This window comes from Telmatherina bonti, assembly GCF_933228915.1.
Source record: "Telmatherina bonti genome assembly, chromosome: 20".
NCBI lineage: Eukaryota > Metazoa > Chordata > Actinopteri > Atheriniformes > Telmatherinidae > Telmatherina > Telmatherina bonti.
The window spans coordinates 28,051,411-28,067,724 of NC_136618.1; the positions used below are offsets into that span (position 1 = coordinate 28,051,411).

Below are 16,314 nucleotides of genomic sequence, written 5' to 3' on the forward strand. Positions count from 1 at the left end.
GAAGACAAGTAAAGTATAGATGTGGACAGGAGCTGATATAAACATAGATCAAAGACAAAGACAGAAGCAGGGTGGATTAGCCGACTGCAGCAGAGGCATTTGATGCATCCGGATGCAGGACTGTTCAGTACTAACATCACATCCCACCATGATGAATCAGAAATACAAGACTTTCAGATGTGATTTTCCCCCACTCTGCAATATTTATACGTAAAAAACAAAGAATGATCAGTTCTATTTATCCATCTAGGGCACTGCAGTGTCATAATCGACTGTATTTACAAGGCAGATGTAGCAGAATTAATCATAATTAGCTCATTTACATCTGTAGTGTCATTCCTGGATGTTAAATTACTGTCTGATAAAAGGAAAGTCTGACTAATGACAGGGTTTATTTACTCTTTCAGGCATTACAGGCAGGTGACATAACTACAATATGATGAAGAAAAATTTACTAATTAAATATATATTGTTGATTAAAAAATGGTAATAGTTTTTATTCACTGTACGTCGATATAATCCACTAAGTGACATATTGGTTGGAGAAAACAAGACATTTCCTGCTGAACAGCTGATTTGAGGCTATATGATTAAAAACTTCTGTAACTAAAATATCTTTAAGAACAGAGAAGGAAAATATTCAAGCCAGCAAGGCTCAACCCTTTCCTCAGTGACCTGAGACAGCTTGATCATGTAGTTTTCTTTTCCTGTTCAGCGGTGAAATATATGCTTGTCCCAGCACTGCCGACATCAACTATCTGTTCCAGTAAACGCCACACAATACGCTAAACATGATGTCATCCAATCATTATATCATTAGGTTATGTATATGAAATGCAGGGTAAGAGAACACAGCCCCTACAAATCAATAGTGACCGTACACCCCCTCTCCCTTCCCGTGACTGCTGAGTAGTGACCCTCTGAGGATTTGGTAACCCTTCAAGTCCCGCACAAAATTTCATGTTTGTGTTCTTTATGATCTGGGTCAAACTGACAAGGTTACCATAAAAACAGCCAATAATTCATGGTGGAGGATGAAGTTATAGTGATAAAATGTGTTTGTGTTTCTGAGTCCGCTCATGACTCATTCAGAGCAGGATGACGTGAATATGTGATTCACTGTTTCTAAATGAAAAACCTATAAACAACTTTTTAAAATCATCCCTGCAATCATTTTCAGCATTTTAGTTTCTATAAAGCTGTCCTTGATTTCCTATAGGATTATCTCACATCTACGTAACAATAAATTCTCTTTACTTTCCATAAAACGCCTTGAAAATTCCCATTTTAAAACAGGCCATTAAAACTGCTTTTATATATTCCTTCCTATGAGTGGAATCATTTCCAAAAACTTTTAAATGGGACATCTTTGGGTTCCTTTAAACCAATTAAAAATCCCTCTTGGAAGATGGCGAGCTGACTAAATGCATCTCTGCAACTCAACATCACAACCGAGCGTACATCATTATATCTGCATTCTGTTTTATTTGAGCAGCTGTGGAGGTCAAATCTTATCAGCTGCTACTGGAGGGACTTAAGTACTCTGGCTGGTATTTGTTCATATTGTAATACTACTGGGGGTTTTTTTTTTCCCTCTCACATAATCACATGTGTTGTTTGCTTTTGAGTAGCCAAGCACTTGTGGTCTATTTAGACCATCCACAGAGGTCACAGAGTAGAAATATTAATACCAGAGGTTGTGACATAATCTCTGACAGATATGTGAATGAACGTGTGAAACCTAGAGGCAAGGACAAGATTATTAGTACCAGAGGCTTTCTTGCTTGTAGGCCCTGATAAGGCTGAGTCATGCTAACTAGTCATGACTGTGCAAGCTTTGGCTACATGCATGTAACATATCAAGACAGTAAAAGACAAAGCACATTGGTCAATGTAGAATCTCATAACCATCACCAACCGCTTAGCTTGTTGCTCGGGCTTCAAAATCCATCATTAAAGTCATTTTACCGTATTTAAACAAAAAAACACCCTCAGCTTATTGTCTGAGTATCTTCTCGCTACACTAGAAGCCCAGAAATATTGGGCTTCTAGAAATATTGAAATATTAAGCCTCATAGTCATCACTGTAGGTAAGGGGTGATGTGTTATTATAAAAGGCTACAAAAGAAGTTGACTTTTGTTCTACGCATCAAAAGGCATGTTTACAAGAAACACTGGACAAAATAGTTTGCATATAAGAAAGAAGCATAAATATCCTCTATTCTCTGTGTAATTTTATTTCACAAATGTACAGTGCCCCCTGTGTTCTCTGCTCTGTTTTTGTGTGGTAATACTTAAAATGCTAAATAAAGAGTTTGTTTTTTTTTTTTAAAAAAGGCTACACAAAGTTACATAGTGACTTTCTGCATCGAAGTGAGTTTATAATAAAGCTTCAACACCTACACAACAAGTTGCCTACATCAGATAGATTTCTGCATGTTTAGTTTATTGATTAGACATATAAATTCGGCCAAAGATTGGAAAGTAAAATCAGAGGTAACATCTGCAGTCTACTCCTCATTTATGCTGCAGAATAAAAGTTCGATCAAACTGAAGGGCTGTATTACGAAGCAGCTGAGGGGATTGCTTCTTATGTGTTATGATTACTGTATGCATAAATAAAGAAGTGCTCTGCGATGGACTGGCAAGCTGTCCAGGGTGTACCCTGCCTTTTGCTCAAAGACTGCTGGGATAGGCTCCAGCTTCCCGCGACCTTTCATCAGATTAAGCGGTGAGGATATTAAATGAATGAATGAATAAAGAAGTGAAATGTTGCTATGAACATGGGAGAAAAATGAAGTCACTTAATGTTTGCAAACCATACATAAATTAAAATCTTTAATTTCCTCCTGATGAAGTGCTTTTATCTATAAAATTGTGCCATAATAAAGTAGAAACCAAATTAACTTATTTAGACTTAATATATTTGGTATTTCATCCAGCACCGAGAATGAGGAAGAGATTTTGTAGCAAAGGCCAGATTATAGATTCAGGTTACCACCAATAAGATAGATTGGATGTAGAAAGTCATTATATTATGATTAAACTTGGCAATTAAAATATTAACATTTAATTAACATGGAAATCCAGTGATCAACCTTTTAGGAGATGGTTAAAGCATCAATTTTCTGTCGCTTATTGGACAATCTGACTTTAGTTCAGCGCCAATCAAGTGCTTTAGTGTGGTTATGATGTTAAATGTCAACAAAACAATCTACACTTTAGCCTTTATGCATGGGTTTATGTATGGGTTCTGCTGTCTGAGAACTCAAAGAATCAGCTGAAACATAGCTGTTAAAGACAATCATCTGAATCTCAGAACCTAAACTTCTCTGATGTCTCATATTTGTACAGCGATCTAGTAAATCTAGAACCAGACTGAATCCTACTGAAACTGAAAACTTTTGGCTTTAAGCCCAACATAGCTCTCTAAGATATTAACCGTGCTTCAAAAGACATTCCTCTGGAGATATGGCCCAACTCAGGGGACAATAAAGTGTTCTGGTGTAAAATATGCAGAAAACCAGCTAAACTTTTCATGTTTCACTCAAGTGCACACAAGTGGTCAGCTGACAGAAAGTCATTAGAGCTTCTGCGTTAATTACCAGCTTCTTCTTTCGACTCCGGCTCAGCCTAACGACACTGACTCAGTTACACACCACTACAACTAATTCAGAAAGAGAGAAGAGACTTCACAGAGGCAGCAGAAGGAAGTGATTATTGGTGGAACACGGTGACTTTTGATCACAGTTTTTCTTCCCAGCAGTATTGGTCAAAGGTACAGGATGTGAAATGGTGAGAAGGATGAGGCGTGGTGGCCAGAGGAACACATGACGGGACCATTTAGAGGAGAACACATAACTGATTTAATTAAAGGACATGAAAGCATTGAGGGATGATAAGTGCACAATATCTGCACTGGCCTTCAACTGAACTGAATCTCACCTATTTAATCCCTCTATGCTTTTGATTTATCAAATGTTTATATTTATCGTTTTCTTTATTAATTATTTTATTCATTTTATATGATCCCAACAGCTATACAGCTACTGCTAACAACCTTCCCAGCTAACGTTATTGGGGGATAGAGGTATCAGAGCACATTTAAGAGTCTACTGTGGGAAAACAAGAAGAAAAAAAAGATTGCATGTCTGTAACTATTAGAAATGTTGGATACACCCCTGTCTATGCATTTTCATGTTGACAGATATTCTTTAATAAATGACACTGTTAGTGTTAATAATAAAGTTCTTTGTTAAGAGCTTCTAATGACATACAAATACATCATTCGTATGCCTTAACCTCTGACCTTTTCAGCCTCTTGTTGCTGGCGTCGCTTCTCCTCAGCTGCTGCCCTGCGCTGCTTTTCCTTTCTCTTCTGCTCCTCCATCTTCCTCCCTCGCTCTTCAGCACAGCGTTCCAGCTGCTGCTGCACACGACGCTCCTTATCCTGCAGCACCTGCGACAGCTCTGCACACACAGTTGGAAAGTTAGTTTAATATTTATAATCCAAACAAAAAGTCTGAATTTGATGAAGATTTCATTTCTTCCTTGCAACTTTAGCTCAGTCCTTCCCGTTTGTGGGCTACACTTAGTTTTTTAAATAACTGGAAAACTGCTAAATAAATGTTTACATTTAAAGATCCTTAAATCAGATAAGTTTTATAAGACTGTCTAAGGTTTTAGTGGAGTTTATTTCACAGATATGATAAAGTAACTTTTTATAAGTTGACATTCATTATGTGCATTCCTTGTTTCTCTGCAGCATCCCAAATCTGAGAAACCCCACGTCACAATTTTTTCTCCAACCTGGGGCATTGTATTACATCTCTGTTTGGCTTTACATCGCCAGTTCACGCCAGCAACTGGATATCAATACACCTGCCATGACGGATTCAGCAAAGAAACGCAAGAGGGCACTCAGAGTAAGTGAAGAGAAAGACAGAATGTGACAGAACAAGAGATGATACAAGAGTCAATATCAAGCTGACTTTTACTGGCCAGAGAGAACTAAGCAAAGAGACAGGATGCAGGCCAGATTTTGAATTAACTTTCATTAGGGGGCATCGGTAGAAATATCTGCTGTAGTTCAGTAGTGTAGCTTTAACAAACAGCATAAGTAAAAGATAAAAAAAAAAAAAAAGAACATTCTCTATTTTCTTTTTTCTATTTTCTTCTTTTTAAGAGCATTTCGCATACATGTACATCTAAGAAAATTAGAATATTATTAAAAAGTTCAATATTTTTTGTCAATCATCTCAGAATGTGAAACCTATATATTTTATAGATTCATTACACATAGAGTGAAACATTTCAAATATTCAATATTCTTGGTTTATAGATAATGAAAACCCAAAATGCAGTGTCTCGGAAAATTAGAATATTGTGAAAAAGTTCAATCTTAGAAAGTCATGGTGTCACATCATAATCAACTAATTAATTCAAAATACCTCCAAAGGTATCCTAAACCTTTAAATGGTCTCTCAGTCAGATGGCTACAGAGTCATGGGGAAGACTGCTGACTTGTCCAGAAGACGATCATTGACCCTCCACAAGGAGGAAAAGCCATTAAAGGTCATTTCTAAAGAAGCTGGTTGTTCAGAGTGCTGGATCCAAGCATCTTAATGGAAAGTTGAGTGGAAGGAAAAGGTGCACCAGCAAAAGGCAGAACTGTAGCCTTGTGAGGATTGTCAAGCTACATCCATTCAAGAATTTGGGGAGCTTCACAAGGAGTGGAGAAGCTGGACTCAGAGCATCAAGAGCCGCTACGCACAGACGGATCCTAGACATGGGCTACAAATATCACATTCCTCGTGTCGAGCCACTCCTGAACCAGAGACAATAACAGAAGCATCTCACCTGGGCTAAGGAGGAAAAGGACTAGACTGTTTCTCAGATGGAAACAGATTCTGCATTTCATTTGAAAACCAAGGTCCCAGAGTCTGGAGAAAGAGTGGAGAGGCACAGAATCCATGTTGCTGGAAGTCCAGTGTGAAGTTTCCAGTCAGCAGTGATTTGGGGAACCATGTCATCTGCTGGTGTTGGTCCACTGTGTTTTCTGAAGTGCACAGTCAACACAGCATCTACCAGGAAATGTTAGAGCACTTCATGCTTCCTCCTGCTGACAAGCTTTATGGAGATGCCGATTTCATTTCCCAGCAGGACTTGGCAGCTGCCTACACTGCCAAAGGTACCGAAAGCTGCTCCAATGACCATGGTGTTACTAAAACCAACCTGATCTGAACCCCATAGAGAATCTGTGGGTATTGTCAAGAGGAAGATGAGAGACACCAGACCCAACTATGTAGATGACCTGAAGGCTGCTATCACAGCAACCCGGGTTTCATTACACCTGAGCAGCGCCACACACTCATGGCTTCCATAGCCACGCTGCATTGATGCAGTAATTCATGCAAAAGGAGGCCCAACCAAGTACTGAGTGCATGGGAATGAACATACTTTTCAGAAGCCTGACATTTCTGTTTAAAATATCCTTCTTTCATTTATCTTATGTAATATTCTATTTTTCTGAGACACTGCATTTTGGCTTTTTATTATCAATAAGCTACAATCATCAAAATTTCAAGAAATAAATGTTTGAAATGTTTCACACTATGTGTAATTAATCTATATAACATCTGGGTTTCACATTCTGAAATAAGTGACAAAAAAAATTGAACTTTTTTATAATAGACTAATTTTCTGATATGTGCCTGTAAGTTATGACAATATTATAATATTGTTGTATAATTTTTTTTATGTATATTGTTTTAAAGCAACACTACATACATTTTTGAGCTTAAAGCTCTCTGCTCCTGACTCATTTTAATGTCACACAGACATTCATTAGTCACATTCCTCCAACCATTGTTCCCCTGCAGTGTCCCAAAGCTGAGGAACGACATTACACAACTTTTCACAAGACAAGAGTCAGCTTGACTTTTATTGGCTGAAGGGAGCTAAGAAAAGAGACAGGATGCAAGATGGATGGTGATATATATTCAGTAGCCACATCTCAGTGAGAAAATCTGCTAATAATATTGGTTTAAGATTGAGTGCTTCACATATAAATGTCTCATTGTTTTCTGAGAAACTTTTCTTTTGTGAAACTAGATATTGAAACTACATATTCCATTTTTACACCAAAGCTAGCATGTTAAAAGAGAAATTTTATATATAGGTACACCACTTAAAATGAGGCAATTAAATCTTTCGTCACTGTTGCAGAACATTTAATCCATTCTTGATAAAAATAAATAAATAATGTATTTGCTCAACAATCAGAAGGCTACAATGTAAAACTTAATGAAGGATGATTTACTCTGTGTCAAGATGTGATGTTTCGTGTTGTCTTTAGTTTCTGTTTTGCTTTCCTGTTTGTTAGTTTCACCTGGTCTCATTTAGTTTATTCACTTCCCCTGTGGCTTGTTTTGTTCTTGTGTATTTAGACCCCTTGGTTTCTGTTCCCAGGGCTGGTCCATTGCGTTGTATTAGTGTTTGCTTCCCTTCAGTTCAGTTCAGTGTTCTGTCATTAAAACTTCTTCATTCTGCATCCTTGGCTCCTGTTCCTGCATTTGGGTCCTCCGCTCCACCACAACCCTGACACTCTGTATCCTGCATGTTGTGTCAACCACAGTTTCTGATGATCTCTGCTTTCTGATTTAATCAGATTGTTATTTTTAACTGAGGAACTAGGAAGGTAAGTTTCTAACTGTCTTAAAAATGCTAAAATTGATCAATCTCATCTCTTTTTGTCTGAGTTTTAGCTGTCAGATTCTGAATCTTCATGTGTGATGTTACAGCTGTTAAATGTGATTCTACAACTAAAAGTGGCCTTTCCGAACTCTTGTAACCCCCACAACAGCATAAGCACTGAGTATTGGTGAGTAAATCCAGGCGTTACGTTTCCATCTATGCAAATTAAAAATATTAACAACAGCAACAGCAACTGCCCTCACATGTCATGGTTAGAGGTGTTAACAGGTTTTCTCACCCACAGAGAAAAAAAGGTTGTTATACTGCAGCATCCAGGTTTATGAACTCCACTTCTGCACCATGATCAAATACTACTTATGACCGTGTGTATCCAAGAATATGAATGATCTATGAAAATTTTCATTTAACTAAAAATACTTAAATATCAAGGTGGCTCTACTTATCACTATTATTCATGTGTTTTGGTGTGTCAATATGATTTATAGGGTGCTGGTCTTTACAAATGGTTGTCATACATTTGCACTCAAAAACTTACTTTCTTCTTTCTTTCTATCCATTAAATGAGGCGGGCAAATCTCCAAATATGGAGTTGAAGAGGTTTTTATACTGCTACACCTCTACTACAACACATCCTTTAAATGTTTTTGCCCATTTTCTAAATAAAAACTTGAATAAACTTCAACAGTTGAAAAGAATAAATATTTAAATGTAAAGTTTGTGATTTTGAAAAGAGTGGGGTCAAATCTACCTACACCCTCCAGCACTGTGGGAGTGTGTGTGTGTGTGTGTGTGTGTGTTTGTGTGTGTGTGTGTGTGTGTGTGTGTGTGTGTGTGTGTGTGTGTGTGTTCGTGTGTCAGAGACAGATGAACAGGAAAGACCCCACAGAGCTCCACCAGCTGGAAGGTTGAGTATACCTTGTGTTTTCTCTCTGTACTCTGTTGTTCTTTTGCTAAATGTAGCCGGGAGCCTTGAAACAGGTGAAGGAAAGATTTAGAGATTAGCTCTGCCTGCAGATTGTTAAATATGTCATATTTCATTTCTGCCTCTATATTTACTGAGAGTCTGGTATCAGAACAGTGTGAGGTTGAAAAATCATCTTTTGTACTGGGGACCATATATTTGGCTGGACTCATGAAGCTAAATACCAGTCATTAACTCCTAAAATACAATTATGTTACTTTGTTTCAGTCCATATCAGTCCGACGTTCAGATCTGCAGTGGATTTTTATGTCACAATTTCCAGCTTCCTTATTTTTAACACCCAACTTCAACTTTAAATCATGCTGCATTCCCCGTACCACAGCATTGGAAACCCAAAACTATTTTGTTCTTTCTCTTTCTACACATATACTGTTTCCTCAATTCAAGAAAGAAATAAGCTAATACGTATGTTTAATAAGCCTCAAAGCAACATAATGATAAGACTGTCCCTAAAAGAGGGATTGGTATCTTTTCACATACGGTTATTGAGGTTTGGAAAATCACCTTTTAAAATATGCATTTTGTATTTACTCACTTCATGTTTGTCTCATATTAAAATGTGTGTGATGATCTAAAAACATTTAAGCGTGGCAAATTTGGAAAATAGTAAGAAATCAGGAAGAGGGCAAATACTTTTCGCATCACTATGAAAAAACCAAACTCGGAAACAAACTCTGGAACACCGAAAAGTTAAGCTTGTTCCATCCTCCACAAGAAGCCAGAACTTTTTTCTTGTTCTCGAGGCTCCGAGAAGAAAATTACGTCATCTTGTTCTCACAGACGCGTCTGAAGACAGTTCTCGACACATCGGGCTGGCAGAACTTTTTTCTTGCAGGGCTCCGAGAAGTATCGTGTGATTGGTCGGACATGTGAGGTGGGCGTGGTTAACACAGAGAAAGCATGAAGCGGAATTGCTGCTTCCGCATTTTTACTGTTGCAGGTAAAACGGATTGTTTTGATAAAACGCTGATCGAGGTGGTGAGGAAGTACAAACATTTTTACATGTGGCGTTAAAACACTTGGACCCAGCCGCGTGCACGACCCGCCCTGCCGCGTGCATGACCTGCCCCGCCACGTGCAGGACCTGCCCTGCTAGTTAAATATGAAACTAGAAAAGCACTCAGAGAGCGGAAACCTCCGCCAAGCACAATGTTACAGAATCCTTTTTAAAACATTCCTGGATCCAAACGGTGATCCGGATCACCAACAGAATTTAATCAGTTCTTTATTTTCACATTTCCAACAACGCTTGAAATGTTAATAAAAATCCGTCCGTAACCTTTTGAGTTATCTTGAGCACAAAGACGCCGGGAAAAACATAACCTCCATGGTGGAGGTAACAACCGGGTTCATTGCACATAAAAGCAGACATCCCCCCCCCCGCAGTGATCCCTCCCCGCTGCAGACCTGCTTCTCCTGGAGGACGGATGGACCTGACGAAAAGGTTTTTTCTTGTTCTTGCAGCCTCGAGAGCAAGAACTCAATTCTTGCTTCAGGTGGAGGATGGAACAAGTTTTAAGGTGATGTTTCACTTCCAAAGAACCAAATGCAGGAAGTGAATGACATCCTATGTGACAGAAACTGAAGTCCTCCTACATTAAACATTAAATGAGCTATTTTCTTGTTTGTTGTTTGTCTTTTCTGTAAATCTTCACGGCATGTAGCAAAATGCTTGTTTTTTTTTTACTGGGTGCAGAGTGAAAGCAAACTCCAACCAGGTGAATGTTCATTCATCCATTATTCTTATCCAGTTAATCCGATGAAGGGTCGCTGGGAAGCTGGAGCCTATCCCAGCAGTCTTTGGGCGAAAGGCAGGGTACACCCTGGACAGCTCGCCAGTCCATCGCAGGGCCCAGGTGAATGTTACAACCGTCAAATGGGCTGAATCCCCAGTCGCAGCAAGTCTTGCTGATGACTGGGTGTGAATATGACTTTATTGCTTCAGACCACTGGCTGTAAAGTTTCTTTGTGATCCAGCAGAGGACACTTAAGTATTAGCTTGTCCAAATGGCCTAAAAAGATCCCAGTAAAAGAAGCTGATGTTATGTAAAATAAACTTAAAGCCACTGAAAAGCTGGGAAATGACGTACTCATCTGGCGTTATCTTGTTTTCTGTTTGATGAATAAAAATATTAAAACCATTAACATCTTACTTTGCTCAGGATTTATAACTCATCTCGATGTGGTTTTCATTTCCTTTGCAATAATCCACAGTATAAATCCAAACTTATTCATTTAATATTCAATTTACCCACAATGCAAAGTAAAAATAGTGGTATTGGTACCAATAGTGGCCAAAAACCTGTTTGCTCTTTCTGTCACCTGAAATATAGTTCTTAGGTCTCAATTAACTACTGGATCAAATTAAACCTTTAAAAATGTCTGCTACAACATGTAAGCAAACAAAAATGTAGGAAAGAATGAACAAATCCTTCTTACAGAACAGAAACTTTGGCAGATTTTCTCAGAAAGGCGCCACCTAATGACAACTAATTCAGCATCCATCTTGCATCCTGTCTCTACTCTGAGAACTCTCCAGCCAGTAAAGGCCAGTCTGATATTTACATCTTTTGCTCTGTTCATTTACCTCTTTTTTTTCCTGATACTTTCTGAGAATGTCCTCTCGCCTTTCTTTTGCTAATCAGCCCCATTGCATTCTCAAAATGCCCAGGGTGTTGCTGGTCCATGCAGCGGTGCAGTGTGTAAAGCTAAACTCAGCTGTAACATTTGGCTCTAGTTTGGGATACAAATGTGTGAAGTGTAGTTTCTCATCCTTAGCAAGCTGCTGGGCAATGAGGGCTCCAGGAATCTGCATAATAAATATCACTCTGCTATCAAAATGAGTCAGAAACACATATTTTCGAGGTCAGAAAGTTACTATTGTTAGCTACAGTAACCTATTCAAAAACCATGATGCATCCTAAAGCAGGTCATTATAAACAGATGTGTGAAAGGAGCTGTGATACTGTCATCCTGTGGTGTTCTGAACAAATGATGTCAGAGACGTTTCATTACAGGTAAAATTTGGAAGAATTACTGACGTCTCGTGGCAAAGATGAGCACAGAAATGACTTTAATATAGATATGAAAGAACTGTGTCTGTTTGTTGCCTACAGATGTTTTTATCTGTGAGTGGATCCTGTGGCCTCGGGTACAGCGATGACCGGTAGCTACGGCAACACTGTGTACATGTATGTTGACTTCTATGTAACCATAAAGGCATTACTTATTCTAAACAGTGCTCAACCACTGATCAAACAAAGCCCCTAGTTTGGCATATACGATCAGAAAAGCAATCAGAAAGTCCATATTTATAGTCTGATCTGCAAATTTAGGCAACTTTATCAAAACATTACACCTCTGTATACCCATGAAAAGTGATTACAGTGATAGTTAATATTTATTTAGCAATAGTAATTTCAAAGATAAGCATTATGTGTTCAATAGTAGTTTGGGAAAAGGAGTTGAATGCTGATAACTTGATAACACAATATGTTTTTAAATAACCTTATAACCTCAGTTGCCAAAATAATAGCAGAAAACTGCAGTAAAATTACACTTTCATTCACTTCTTCTGGGTTCCTCTTAGCTTTAGTCATGAAAAGGATACATACTGTATGAACTACCAGCAATTGATTTGCAATATAACTAACTGCTAGTGGCTTCACAGTTTGCTGTATGCTGACACAATTTCTAAGTAGTAAGTAATGGGTCATTTGGTTGTTCTGTGCTGAGTATATGTTTTAACCAATTGTATTTCATTTTGAAACCATAAGAACATCCGTACTGCAGTTTTAATGCTCCAATGGTTCTCATTCCACACAGAGTTGTTTGTCCATTCAAAGACACCGAAGTAAAAATATCAGCACAGATATGTCAGCCGCTGTGAACTCATGGCAAGTAGATATAAATGGCTCATTATAAAAGAATAGAAGATAACAGTAATTTTAGTAAAGGCAAGCGAAAATAAAAGAAACAGTTTTTATTTAAATATATAATTTTTCTGTAATTGACTTTTGATTTTTTTACACACTGCACCTTTAAGATTTTATGACAATGTCAGCTTGTGGGAAAAGATATGCCTCCTTTAAACATTATTTCTCTCATCCAACAAAAAGTAAACAACAATGCAAAAATGATGGCTTGTCTGAGGAGAATTCAAACTGTGATATAATCTTTACACAAACGTGAAGCCTTCACACTTTCCTGATGCTGCCATATTACTGATTAAGAAACACTGAGAAGAAATGAAAAGATTGCAGGATTAGCTGTTTACCTGTAGGGCTGGATGGAGATCGAGCAGGAGATGGATGTCTGTTGGTGAGCGGCGGTGCAGGCGGTGGGACCAAAGCTGTGTTTTAAAGTCAGATATGATTCATGTAAACACTGACCAAAAGTCAGATACAATTAAAAATATAAAGCTACGATGGTGAATTGTACTACTGTATCTATCAATATGGAAGTGGCTTTAAAGCTAGGGACTGTCATGGTGCCTTTTATACAATAAATCTTCTGTCAGTCACTGTATTGCTTTTGGGGTCAAGTGTCAGTGTAAGACCCCTGAGTGTAACCTTCAGCCCTCTTCCTGTTATCTTTTCAAATCTCAGTCTGTCAATTCGACATGAAAGCTTCCTGGAGTCATCCATCGAAAGATGTCTACATGCAAACAAATGGGAGACCGCTATAAATAGGTCCTCAACATGGTCATTAGATATGTAAAAACATGCAAATCTCAGCTTAGTCTTCAGCATGCCATGGGTCCATCACTGTTTGATCTCACGTTAAAATTATATCACAGGCCAAAATCAGCATAATCACCAGTTAAAAAGGTGTGACTCTGTGTGATGGTTTACAGTAAGATTTTAATTACATTGTCAGGTTTCAATAGCACCCCTTGAAGCAGTTCACATGGTTATAGTGAAACATAGAAATATGGAAATCTACTCTTGAATATGAAAAATAACATCTGACTTAATGTCAAGTATCACATGCCAACATAGAAATTTTTTTTATCCAGCTATTGATCCTTTTAATAACTCAATAACATGAGATAATAAGCTGCACAGATAGAAAACGTAAAACAAGATACCTTGCAAGAAAAATGACTTAATCTTAAAAATATGATTTATCCCTTTATCCTCTTTGTCTGTGCAAACAAAATTATCACCTAATTCAAGGCACTATTACATAGATTTACAAAATGAGCATAACTATATCTCACCTGTCATGACAACACGGCTAGAAACCACCTGGGTCATCGAGTATTTTCAGCAGAGGAGACTGAGAGGAGCCAGAGTTCTGCTCGTTGAGACGGAGACCGCTGGTCCACACAGCGGTGACTCAGGAAAAATAAACGGAGGAGAAAGTGACGCACGGAGCGTCGCTGGAAAGACAAGAGTGGGGAGGGGAGCAAGCATAGCCTACATTTATTTATTTATTTGTTTGTTTATTTAACTGTTTTCCACCTGATATGACAAGCAAACACACAAAAAACATTGGACGGTCTGGTCTATTTTCTCAACGCCTCCATGAATATACTTTTGTTAGAAAATTATCGAAATGAGACGTTACTAGCCTATAAAACAGTTTTAAATTAACACGATAAAAAAAATTAGTACACATTTTCTAAATATCTTATATAAAAACATAAAAAGAAAAAAAAAAAGAAAAAAATACATCAGTAACCGATTCACATTTGGCTAATTTGCATATTAATGCACCAGGTCACGCTGCTATTTGTCACCTAGCAACCAAGTAGGCTTTTGCCCAAAAGATACAAGCAACATGGAGGAGTGAAAAACCTCTTTTTTCCACTATTTACCATTTAAAATACTTTTAGCAAGCGTTTAATGCACTTAATAATAAATTCCGTGTCCGTTACCGCAGATTCTGCATGCCTCATATCGCCCCTCCATCCCCCCGTCACGTGGCCGCTACTTCACTTGGTGCGGCTGTCAAACCGGCTCGTGTCAGAGCGCACGTGCGGAGCACAAGCGAGACCCAGCGGAAGAGTTACGTCATAGTTATTGCAAACAGGCCTGGCAGATGTAATATGGGTCAGTGATGTTTACGCTGCTCACACACGCGTTTACCGAGTCATGAGTGATGGAAAAGCCATAAACAACAACAAAGGGTTGTTTTCTTAAGAACCACCATGAAAACTATCAGGACCATTTATGTATCTGTACGAAATGAAAAAGCATACAAGATAATCTGGATCCTTTTTGCTTTATCCTTATTACCATATATCATCTGACATATTTGACTGTTGCGTCATAACACAATATGATAGGATCAAAAACCTTATGTCATCTTAAAGACAAGCACACACAATAACAAGTCAAAGAAAAATGCTGAAATTAGACCCTATATGTAGATTGTAAATGTGGAAAGTACTGCAATCTTTTACTCTGATCTTCCTGTCCAACATGCGCCTATAGAACAGCTTGTGATTGATTCAAAATACTGCTACCAGGAGACTAAACAATGTTAGAAAGTGCTTTCCAGTTAATTCTAGATCTGATTTAAAGGTTTCATTTATCCAGTTTGGCCATATGATAATTAATCAGTTTTTCATTCAAAGTCATGAAACAATATTGTATTTTTTATGATGAATTCAGATAATATACAAATAGTTTTGACTACCTACTGATGCAAGTGCAGATTTATGATCAATAAGAGGAACTGACTAATTGCGATGGCTCACATTTACAACATAATTCAGGCACAGAAAAGACGTCTTACTCAAGGTGTTAAATTGTATCATTAAGCACTTTGTTACCAGCAGCCTGTCAGAAAGACACAGCAAATGTTCTCATTTCTGCTGCATCTAATCAATCAAAGTATCAAAGACAGTTTAATAAATATAAATCTCTATTTTCCACCACACTAAAGAAACAGCAGATGGTGCCGAGGCCAAAGGAGACAAGACAGGTCAGAGGACAGAATACACTTCATACAGCAAGGTGTGTATGAGTGACACTTCAGATTGACACGCATAAAACACTAATATTGATTTGGATTTTATTAATCCTCATTGGAAAATTCAGCTCTGCATTTAACCCATCTCTACAAGTACTAGAGAGCATTCAGTGGGAACCACAATGGTTCACCTGTCAGCAGGACCTAAACCCAGGTTTTCCAGACCTAAGCACACCTCTGCAACCACTGGGCCCCCCCTCCCTAAGGACAATGTGCTGCCTTTTACTTTTTTTTTTTAAGCTGTATGACCTGATGACCAGACCAGAAGTTACAGGAGAAAAAAGGTTTTGTAATGCACTTTTATTCACAAATTACACATCTAAAACACAAGAAAAGGAAAAAAACTGAACAGGTTAAAGTTGACATGTTTATTTTGACTGTGTGTATTTTTGTTTTGTTTCAATACAATGTAGATTTATAGACATTATGTAGCACTCAGTCAAATTGTTATGTTTCATCTGCAGTCCTTAATAAAGTTTAGGATGTGTCTCTTCTGCTCCACTTTGATCAGGTAGCAGGCTTCACAGCGCCCCCTGCTGGTCGTATGAAGGTACTGCAGTCCAGAGGTACGTCTTCACTGTCTCTCTGCTTTGTGCTTCTTTCAGATTGTGCTGTCCTCCAACGTTGCTGAGTCA

The 16,314-nt window shown here is 38.1% G+C and overlaps 1 protein-coding gene across 1 annotated transcript in view; it reads right to left on the minus strand.

Moving 5' to 3' along the window:
- map7d2b (MAP7 domain containing 2b) overlaps positions 1-14,021 on the minus strand; it is a 42,301-nt gene extending 28,280 nt beyond the window's left edge. The window contains exons 1-3 of the mRNA XM_079259777.1: positions 13,920-14,021; positions 12,975-13,049; positions 4,310-4,470 (exon numbers count right to left, since the gene is read on the minus strand). Of these exons, the coding sequence (XP_079115903.1) occupies positions 4,310-4,470; positions 12,975-13,049; positions 13,920-13,956 (273 nt within the window). The 5' untranslated portion in view covers positions 13,957-14,021. The remainder of the gene's footprint in view (positions 1-4,309; positions 4,471-12,974; positions 13,050-13,919) is intronic.
- Between the last annotated feature and the right edge of the window lie 2,293 nt (positions 14,022-16,314).